General features: G+C 38.6%; 2 protein-coding genes across 3 annotated transcripts; both read left to right on the top strand.

The window, feature by feature from the left end:
- Window positions 1–365: 365 nt before the first annotated feature.
- On the top strand, window positions 366–1,776 carry LOC125216240 (senescence-specific cysteine protease SAG39-like). Its single transcript, XM_048117898.1, has 2 exons — window positions 366–804; window positions 1,187–1,776. The coding sequence occupies exons 1-2, from the start codon at window positions 366–368 to the stop codon at window positions 1,774–1,776; spliced, it is 1,029 nt and encodes a 342-aa protein (XP_047973855.1).
- A 4,927-nt stretch (window positions 1,777–6,703) lies between these two features.
- Window positions 6,704–9,130, top strand: LOC125212104 (transcription factor bHLH30-like). 2 transcript variants are annotated; one of them, XM_048112159.2, is made up of 2 exons: window positions 6,704–7,608; window positions 8,528–9,130. In XM_048112159.2, the coding sequence occupies exons 1-2, from the start codon at window positions 7,300–7,302 to the stop codon at window positions 8,984–8,986; spliced, it is 768 nt and encodes a 255-aa protein (XP_047968116.1). In that variant the 5' UTR covers window positions 6,704–7,299; the 3' UTR covers window positions 8,987–9,130. The 2 variants fall into 2 exon arrangements, with proteins under 2 accessions (XP_047968116.1, XP_047968117.1); XM_048112160.2 differs by having other exon boundaries at window positions 6,709–7,608; window positions 8,531–9,130.
- Window positions 9,131–10,970: the final 1,840 nt, after the last annotated feature.

Genomic DNA, 10,970 nt, shown 5'->3' with positions numbered 1-10,970 from the left:
TAATACTACTAAATCTAACTACAGCCAATAAACGGTTCATGCTTGATGTAAATGAAAATTGGATATATCTGAGGTTGAGAATTCAGACGCTACGCCATCAAATTTGATTGAAAAAGAATTTTGACAGAGATCTTGGATTTTACCAAACTTTTGAAAGTAAGGAAAGAGCTAACCAAGAAACTATCAATATAAAAACTGATATACCATCAAATGAAGTAGAAGAGCTTCCACGAATCATAGCTTTAAAGTCATTTTACAACTTCACCATTTTTTTTTAATCTATAAATAGACTCACCCTTTTCAATTCAATCAAAAATATTAACACTTAATTCCCTTTACCAAATATAGCCAACAAATTTCAAGAAATGGCTGTGGCACCTTCTTGGAAGCTTCTTATTGCTGCAATCGTGCTGTTACAGCTCTGCGATTCTCTAGCATCAGCTCGAACGGTGCCTGATGCATCCATGGTAGAGATGCACGAGAAATGGATGTTGGAGAACGGCCGTGTGTACAAAGATGAAGCGGAGAAGGCCAAAAGATTCAATATATTCAAGGAGAATGTTGAGTATATTGATTCGTTTAACGAGGAAGGTGGTCGGACTTACAAACTTGCCATCAACAAATTTGCTGATCTAACGAATGATGAATTCAAGAACTCTAGAAACGGATTCATGATGCCTTCTCATTCAAAATCGCCTAAGGTTTCTTCGTCGTTTAGGTATGCAAATGTGAGTGCAGCTCCCGCTAGCATGGATTGGAGAAAGAAAGGAGCCGTTACCGCTATAAAGGATCAAGGCCAATGTGGTATGCAACTAACATGACATAATATATGAAATTCTTTCGTACCGATATAAAAAAAAAAAAAAAAAAAACAATTCAGTATTCAAATTATACTCCCTCCGTCCTAAAAAAGTTGAGTCGTATACCTTTTTAGTCCATTCCAACAAAGTTGAGTCATTTCCTTTTTTAACAAAAGACAAAACATCTAATCATTCTTTTTTTATTCCATCATTTACTTTACTCTCTCTAATCTTTTACTTTTTTCATCTCTCCTATTTATTTAATATAAATTCTTAACCTCTGTGCCCAAAAATTTTGTCTCAACATTTATGGGACGGAGGGAGTACTTTAAATTATATATTTAAGAGAAATTGTTATTTTGATTCTGTGTGAAACAAAAATGCAGGATGTTGTTGGGCATTTTCAGCGGTTGCAGCTACAGAAGGAATCAACCAGATAAAGACAGGGAATCTAATCTCGCTATCCGAACAACAACTTGTTGACTGTGACACAAGCGAGGACGAGGGCTGCAACGGTGGACTAATGGATGACGCGTTTCAGTATATCATTAACAACAAAGGCCTCACAACCGAAAAAAACTACCCATACCAAGGAGTGGATGGCACGTGCAACTCGAAGAAGGAATCATCTGATGCAGCCAGGATCACAGGGTACGAGGATGTGCCTGCCAACAGTGAATCGTCTCTGCTCAAAGCAGTGGCGAATCAGCCAGTATCGGTGGCTATTGATGCGAGTGGTTCGGACTTCCAGTTCTATTCGAGTGGAGTCTTCACTGGCGAGTGTGGGACGGATCTAGACCATGGAGTGACTGCAGTTGGATATGGGGCGACCAGCGATGGGACCAAGTATTGGATCGTGAAGAACTCGTGGGGAACGAGCTGGGGCGAAAATGGATACATCTTGATGCAGAGGGATATTGGAGCTGCACAAGGGATCTGTGGCATTGCCATGCAAGCTTCATATCCAACTGCTTGAGATATATCCATTTATGGCATTCCCAAGCTTCTAAATACTCTGCTTATCAAATGTCACATGTGTATATGTCAATATATGTAACTTCATTTGCAAAAATTACTTGTGATCCATATCCAAGAATTTAGTAATGGAATTTATACTTTGTACATTGATTTTATAGAAAAATGCACTACACTAGCGTAGTATTACTAATGAGTAGTAAGACCAGGCTTCGTCTATCGAAGGGGGTTATGTTACAGACGTTACTACCGTCACTTGAGGACAACGGGACTGTTTTATTTGGTCCATTTTATTAGTCCAATAAGATTAAGTCTTCCTTGGATAAAGCCAATGCCCCGAGCCCAACATCCAGTGCCAAAGACCAAAGAACAATTATCAAGATTTTAAGTCCAAGGCCTGGCAAAATCAATTTGGGATTAATTAACAAGCATATTTATTAATCACATATCTCTATTATTGTGAACAATTTTAATTCATTATTTCTCACTCACCAAAATTCAGTTTGGAAAAAATGAATAGACTACGATCATCTACTCCGGACGTAAATAGATTCAATATCATTTAATTTTATAAATTAAATATTTAGTCACTTGTACTACGATCTGGTCAAAATGCTTTGATCGGGCTTTTGATTCCAACACCTATTGAATCAAATGATCAAGCGGTATGTTGTAGACTAGAAAGAAAAGTAGTCTATTAGACTGAATAAATAAGACGATGGTCTGTTGTAGACTAGAAAAAACAAAGTAGTATATTAGATTGAATACATAAGATGATGGATGAATAAGACCGAAAGGTTTGAGACTAACTAGTGAGGACATGAGAGATTTTTAAAAAAATTCGGAATACACATGATCTTTTAATCGATCCGTAATTATAAATAGGGGTGTCGAAACGGGTACTCACAAAACTAAAAAATATGATAACCCAATTCCGTCCCGTTATCCGTTTCCGTCGGGCAGCTGGTACCCGATACCCGACGGATATCGAGTCGGGTATGCAAGTACGCCTAATACCCGCTACCCGTTTCGAGACCCCTAAGCCCTAAGGTGATCAACAGTTTAAATAGTAAAGAGGTTACATATTATTGTTGTTTATTCACAAATTGCAAAACTAAAACATGAGGAGGAAATCTGTATTTTATTTACAATATCAGAATATTGTTTAGATGATTGATGTGATTAAACCATAGATAAACTGTTACTAGAGTCGACAATCCAAATAAGAACTCAAAATGGTTGATGAGAAAGAGACCCCCAAACCAATAGTTCATTAGTCAACTATAAAATAATTGAATGCGGTCTTCATTTATATGAATTATTAAAATTCAGATTGTGTATGTCAAAGTAATAGTTTAGCGGCAGTTAACCGAATATTGTATACTAATATAAAATAATTTCTCTCGATCAACCATTATTTTATGTAAAAAAAAATTAACAAATGATTAAACAGAAGGAAGAGAAAAGGAATGCTACCAATTCAAAAACAAAGAATTCAAAATAAATAATTCAAATTAAACTTAAACAATATTGATGATTATTTTAAAAAAAATATGATGCTTAAACATCGACACATCGGCCATTATTGACGCATCATAATTATAAAACAAAACACAGTTCAATCATAACGTGTGTCTTGTATCTTCTATCTTATTACAAAGAGTCTATAGCATGACGCGAAAGGATTATGAAATTTCAAATATTAAATGTGCAATCACATATAAAAAATTAAGAATAAGCGATAACAAAATGTGAGTTGTTAATTGTATATATATTATACTCCACCTATCAACTACTTGATTGAATTCGGATCTACTACTACTTTATGCCGTGTCAATACCTTAAGCCGCCGTTAAAGAGCCAATAAATGTATACCACTAACTAATTAGTCTTTGACATATATACACCACAATGATATAATACTAATTTGGTCTTAAGCTAATCACTCTTGACTAATACTTCCTCATTGACATATATAAACCTCAATATTAATACTCCTCCGTTCCATATTACTCACATTTTATTATACTCATTTGTTTCATATTACTCGCATTTTTCCTTTTTAGTTATAAATTTAGAATTAATTTTTTAATATAATTAAATTAGTATTTTAAGTGTAATGAAAACATATAATAGAAGAATACTTAATTAATTATAATATATTAATTAACTCACACTTCTCTTTTTAGATCATAAATTTAGGATTGATTTTTTAGTATAATTTAATTAGTATTTTAAACGTGATTTTTAATAAGAGAACACTTAATTAAACACTTAATTAATTAATACTTTAAGTACTTCCTCCGTTCCAAAACAATATGCACTTCTTCCTTTTTAGTTCGTCCTACGAGAATATGCACTTTCTATTTTTTTGGATACTATTTTCTCTATAATGAGGTGGTATCGATTCTCCACTAACAATATTTTAATTACTTTTTCTTTCTATGTCTTTCTTACTTTATCAATTATTTATTAAAATTCATGTCAAATCCAAAATACATATTCTTTTGAAACGGATGAATTTTGAAACGGATGAAGTATAAAATACCTAGCCTTTGCTATGGGCAATATTAGAGCATCTCCAATGCCGGCTAGCCAACCGGCTAGCCGATTCGCGTCGCTAGCCGGTCGGTTAGCCGAACTATTGGAGTAGGCGAGCGAGAAATCGGCCAAATTTTCGGCGTGGGCTAGCCGGTGGCATGGCGCTGGCCGATGCGCTGGCCGCCATTGTGGCGGCCCGATCGGCCAGCGCCGAATTTTGATTTTTTATTTTTAAAAAAAACCTATATAAACGCAATTTTAGTTTCATTTTCATTTGCACCACTTGTTTTAACGAGTTTTCTCTCTCTCTAACTTTCTGTACAAGAGCATCATCGAGCGATGGATCACAACGAGTCCAGTCCAGTGACGAGTGGATCTCAGACTCCCACGGTACCCGTGGGATCTGGATGGGGCCAGATGGGCCCAGGGTTTAACGTCCCTTGGAATCAGCTGATGGGGATGATGGCCGGAGCGCCAGGGGGTGGGAACATGCCGTGGGGTATGACGGGCGGCGGACATGCCAGCGGCGGGCAGGGGTGGGGAGGTATGCCCCAGATGCAGCAGCAGATGATGGGTATGCATCCCGGGATGCAGGGGTCGCCGGGGGGGTGACACGGTCTATCGTCCCTCTCTGGATTTTTTGACGGCTTCGTCTCACACGTTGACCCCAGTGGAGACGCAGTTCACTGGCGATGACCTTTTGTCATTGCATGACATGGGGATCGATCTCGGCGATCCGGACACTCCCGTTCCAGCGGGGCGGGCCGCGGCGAAGAAGAAGAAGACGAGGGGGAAGGCCAAGGCGGTCGGCGAGTCGTCGCAGCCCGTTGTTGACGACACCTCCGGCCGGAGGAAGTGGACGGAGGATGAGTACGCCGGGGTGGCCAGGAGGTGGTTGGAGGTGTGCGACGATCGGCTGGTTGCGAACAACCAGCGGGTCGTCAACATGTTGGCGAAGATTAGAGCTGCCTACAGGAGGCACTGCCCGCACGGGAAGGACTTCAGCGGGGAGGAGGTCCGGAAGGGGTGGGAGCGCATCAGGGCCGCGGTAGGCCGTTTTTCGGCGTTGTACGCCAACGCCCTCCGTCAGCTCACTAGTGGGCAGAATGAGGAGGACGCCCGGAGGATAGCCGAGAGTCAGTTCCCCTTGGCGGGGAAGTACAAGGAGTTCCACTTCTGGGAGTGCTATGTGTTGTTGAAGGACTCCGAGAAGTTCCATGCGGGGTGCAACGCTGGGTGGCCGAAGAAGCAGAGGCTGAACTATACCGGCGACTACAGTGGCAGCAGCGGCGGATCCCACGACCTCCCCCCAGATGCTGAGGAGTTTCTATTCCCTCCTTCATTTGCTGGTCGCCCTCGCCCGGTTGGACAGAAGCGGGCGCAACGGGCTGCGAGGGGAGGATCCCCCCTATCGCCCCATGAGGTCCAGTCCACCGCCCTCCCACCCGCCCCACTCGAGTACACTCTCTATACAGATGTACAAGGTCTTCCAAAAGTGGAAGAACGCAACTGACCCCACGGAGAAGATGTTTCTTCACTCGATGCTCGAGAGCATGCGGGTTGATTTGGATACCGCGAGGGCACAGATGGGGGGTTTCGACGTGGGGTCAGATACCCCGGGTTGCGGCAGCGACGGCGAGGACGGCGACGAGGAGTAGAGAGTGGCGGGGCTCGTGTGTGGAAGCCTTTTTTTTTAAAAAAAAAATCATGTATTTTTTTTTAAATCTTTGTACTTTTTTTGAACGAAATGAATTAATTTTTCCGTATCTGTGTCGTAAATTTAATCCGTAATTTAATCGTAATTTTAATTTCGTAAATATAGTATATTTTGAATTATTTTTATTGCGGCTGACCTAAATCTGATGTGGCAGGTGGATTTTTAGTGCTGTTGACGTGGCAGGGAGAGAGACTGGCTGGCCTATGACTGGCTTATGGCTGACCTATTTGCATTGGAGATGCTCTTATCTAGCCAGGCAGAGATATTCGGAGTCAGCTGAGAGTTGCACAATACACTTGCATCAAACATGATTGAATTTTTGTTACATTGGAATAAATATATAACCCCTTTCATATGAAGATGACTCATTTTTATTTTTAATTTGACCTGTCTTTATTCTCTCTATCTAACAAATAAAATATCTCCATATAAAATCTTGTACCACTCAAAAAGGGGAGTATAGTACATGCAAAGAGTACATTCAACTGCTCTTTGCATAACTAAATAAATGTCTTTTTTAACAAACACATATACATACTGACTTTAAATTTAGATTCATTTCTTAATAAAAGATGTCAACTAACGGTCCAAAATTTTGTTTACGGCCACTTAAATCAGTTAACTTTTAAATTTCATTTTCGTATTTATACATCCAAATGCAATCCCAATCTTCACCACTTAAGTCTGTGTTTCAGTTGGGCTATTTGCTTGCAAAGACGCAGTCACTAACAAAACCTGAGCTATTTTATCCCTCTTCCTCCCATCCATTCAAAATTCTCGTAGAAGATTGAAAAAGATTCTGAAATGCAGGAATTCGACCCCTTCATAATGATAAAGAAGCTAATTGTTCACTAGATTTCTGCAATATTTTCATCTCATTCTTGATTTATTCAAATCTCCTTCATGAAAACAATGTCCATGCCAGTATCCCTGATAATCACAATCCCTTCTGTTGCAGCCCTCAAAACTCAATCAAAGATGCTTGCTTTCTGGTTTGCCCTCGCCACACGCCCTCCTGGCCTTGACCCATAAATTTCTTCCCTTTAATTTCACTTCATTTCCCTCTTTCTGTGAAAAAGTTTCGATTTTGTGCCGAGGCCTATTTCAAGATTCAATTTTTCTTGAAGTTCAGCCAAAAAAAATATTTCAAGATTCAATTTTTCAAGATTGTTGAAGCATGTGTTATTTGTGGCATGTCTTGAAACGAATATCTTAAGAATATTGTATCTTGTGAAATAGATTAAAATTTTGAATTTAACTTGTAATATGATGCAGTGTGATAATAATCAGTATGGTATTAGCTTCGACTCTGATGGTGGACAGTTTGTGAATCAATTGCTGCATAGTTCTGAAAATAGGGGGTGTTTGTCTTTGCCTGTTAAGCAGTCTCTGGTGTTAGATGGCGAAAAGGGGGAGTTAGTGAAGGCTTGTGGAAAAGTGGGGAGAAAAAGAGGGGTTTCAGAGACGAAGACAGCAGAGGCTTTGAGGAGCCATAGTGAGGCAGAGAGGAGGAGAAGGGAAAGAATCAATGCACATTTGGAGAGCCTCCGAGGGCTTGTACCGAGCAATGAAAAGGTCCGCTGTTCGAATGAATATAATGCTTGTTTTTGAAGTTTGTTTACAATTTCTATCATTACTGTGGATTGATTGTTTGATTTGTATTGTTGATTACTTGTGTGCTTAAGAAGTAGGATTTGAGTTTGTTTAGATTTTCCATCGTTGTTTAGGATTATAGTTTCGTATAGGCGAAGCATTGCTTGTTTAGTCCTTTAATTTGATGATAGGTGATACGATGAAAATAGTAAGAATTGTCTGCGTTTTGATGAACTAGGCATCGATTTTCTTCATGGAGTGTAGACTGTGTGTGTTCTATTACAATACTCGATTAAAGTATTAGACGTGTGTGGGATGTTGGCCTTTGAATTTAGGAAGTGAGAGAGGTATTCTACTCTTGAAATGTCAACTTCTGCAGTATTAGATTAGTTAGTCAAGTATTGCTTCTGTATTTTTTAATGTCAGCTGGTTTTCAAAGCTATCCCCCCGGCTATACTTTGATGTGATCGAACGATGATTTTGGTTGGATGGAAGGCTAACTGCCTGCTGATGAATATCATGCTTAGGTTTACAAGTCAATTTCTAGTAGATGACTGTATTAGTATATTTTAACTTGACAGCAAATCTTTGTCTTTGTGTTGATATAATAGTATGATATATACAGTTTTCGTCTCGATCACGAAAGAGTTAGATGGAAAGTTGAGCTGCGATTGCGACTCTCGGGGAAAGGGAAGCTATAGATTAAGTAGTTATTCATTGCAAATTTTGACTTGGTATTAAATAGTAGTTTTCTTTTATACTTGTTTTATGTGAAAATTGCTTCCACATTTGTCTTCTTCCACATAAGTTGATGTGTTGCTTAATGCTTTGATTTTAATTTGGATCATAATATACTTTTGTCTATTTCTTGAAGTTTAATGGAAATTATTTCTGTGATTAGCAGATGGACAAGGCAACTTTACTAGCCGAAGTCGTCAGCCAAATAAAACAGCTGAGGGCGACTGCGTCACAAGCCAGTGAAGGCCTGCAGATCCCGATGGACACAGATGAAGTGAAAGTCGAAACGATTGAGAATCATAGTGGCGATGGCTCGTTCTTGCTTAGGGCTTCAATCTGCTGCGAACACTGGCCTGATCTGCTGTCTGATGTGAGGCAGGTGATCAGAAGCCTTCCGGTTCGGGTGCTGAAGACAGAGATATCCACATTAGGAAGCAGGGTGAAGGTCGCGTTCTTGATCACGTCGGTTGAAGGGGATATTGTGGTTGGCTCGGTTCGTGCAGCTTTGAGCGATGTTCTTGAGAAAGTGTCGGTGTTGGTGGAGTCGGCTGAGCAACTGTTTATTCCTCGTAAGAGGCAGCGGGTTTCGTGCCTTGATTCTTCATCGTGCTTGTTGCAGTGAGAGTTCGTATTTGTTGCTATCATGTCGTGTAATCGGAGATGTGGTTTTGGGATTGTGTTGAATGCACCAATGTAATTTTGTGTAATCGGAGATGTGGTTTTGGGATTGTGTTGAATGCACCAATGTAATTTTTGTTTTTGTTAATTTCTCCTATTGTATTTCTTCTTAAATGAATTATAACTTGTAAGTCATTTTCTCCACCATTAAATTTAAATTCATTTATCAATTAAAAAAAAAGTACTCTCACTGGTAATTTAGTCACCAGATAAAGGACCATCAAATTCAATTACACAGTCTGCAATTGTTGAAGTTGTGGACAACGTGTTCAGGACACTATGAGGCAACAGGTATATCTACTTGAGTCTTGATGCCACGGCCTTGTCGGAGCTCCGGAGGGACTCTCGTCCATCAATATACGTCAGCAACGGCCTCAATTGAAACCATTGATGCATATCTAGATTGAAACCATCCATAACCATGTTTTTAAACAATTCATATTACCGTAGCTATGGGCTCTACAACACTTTCTACAACATTCTTTATTTAAGAAACAACTCTATCAATCACCCTCTTTTCACTTAACTATTCATCGATCTAACCTTCTTATTTCCTTTTAATTTTTTAATGTAAATTTATCCATTGATATCCAATTAAAACACACAGTTAATTAATAGGAGTATTACATAGTTAAACTATTCAATTAGTTAAAAATTATATAAATAAAATCCTTAAACACCCAACATAATTAAATTAAGGATCCAACTCCCAGCAATTATTCTCTAGTGTGATTCTAATTGGGCCCATGGACGCCCGGCCACCGTACGTAGAGCAAAATTTATACTACTAGATAAAATAAGTGTGAGAGGTCTTTGAGTATCAAATACTGTAATTATGTTAGAGTTTATATACGGGAAATCATGTTTCGAATGATTGAATACTGTAAAACTCTTATTTTATTTTTCAAGGAATAAAACAGATTATTTTTGTCATAATGTTGTTATGTTTTACATTTAATGGATGTTATTGCATGTTTAAATGTACTCCCTCCGTCCCATAAAAGTTGAGACAAAACTTTTGGGTACGGAGATTAAGAATTTATATTAAATAAATAGGAGAGATGAAAAAAGTAGGAAAGATAAGAGAGGGTAAAGTAAATGATGGAATAAAATAAGAGTGATTAGATGTTTTGTCTTTAGTTAAAAAAGGAAATGACTCAACTTTATTGGGACGGACTAAAAAGGAATACGACTTAACTTTTATGGGACGGAGGGAGTATAAGTTAACTTAACAAAGTCTAAGTCTTTGTTTTAGTAGACCGGTTGTGGGCGGCGTCCACTTAAAGGTAATACGGTCAGTTCTAAATAAAGAAAAAGAAGAATTTCACGACCTAGATGGAATTAGACTATCCATCGAGAAAGGTTGCAATGTCAGTCCGCATATTTCTAAGCCTTACTGAAATAAGATGACATTGGTGTGGTAAAGCACTGAACAGATCTAACAGCAAGACTTGTCTTTGTGCTATCTACTGAAATGCGAGGTCTTGATAAATATTTGTTTCTTAATCAATGTAGGTTAACATTGAGCATACGGTATTGATTATGCATTACTTTGACTTATCAAATGGTGCAGGTTTTTGTAACCCAATAATCCTGATATATTGGGTAGTGGTGATTAATATCTAGCGATGCTAGAAATGCTATTATATTGAATCGTGCGCGAGGTGAGTCTCGTTTGATAATGTCCTCAAGATGAGCGCAAAACAAGGTTTTATTATTCGGAACCAAGCTAGTTGGAGTTTGATCACTCTATGAATAATAAATAAGCGTTTCATGCTAAGTCCACTCTTGGAATTAATAAGAAATTAATTAATTAAGTCCATAACAGACATTAATTAATTAATGGACTTTTTATCTTAAGCACGGGAAATAAAAGTTAAAACGAAAACTCGGATTACTTATAATTTCGGATTTGGATGGGGAGAGTT

Source organism: Salvia hispanica, chromosome 3, assembly GCF_029641045.1.
Source record: "Salvia hispanica isolate PSC_SH4W2 chromosome 3, Shi_PSC_v1, whole genome shotgun sequence".
Taxonomy (NCBI): domain Eukaryota; kingdom Viridiplantae; phylum Streptophyta; class Magnoliopsida; order Lamiales; family Lamiaceae; genus Salvia; species Salvia hispanica.
Note: the sequence above shows the minus strand (reverse complement) of the source record. Positions and strands in the feature narration are given on the sequence as shown.

Bases quoted from the DNA above. Each gene is read 5' to 3' on its own strand.
- LOC125216240 (XM_048117898.1), top strand. From the start codon at position 366: ATGGCTGTGGCACCTTCTTGGAAGCTTCTTATTGCTGCAATCGTGCTG. The intron at 805-1,186 runs GTATGCAACTAA...ACAAAAATGCAG, and splicing joins AAAGGATCAAGGCCAATGTG to GATGTTGTTGGGCATTTTCA.
- LOC125212104 (XM_048112159.2), top strand. From the start codon at position 7,300: ATGATGCAGTGTGATAATAATCAGTATGGTATTAGCTTCGACTCTGAT. The intron at 7,609-8,527 runs GTCCGCTGTTCG...TTCTGTGATTAG, and splicing joins TTGTACCGAGCAATGAAAAG to CAGATGGACAAGGCAACTTT.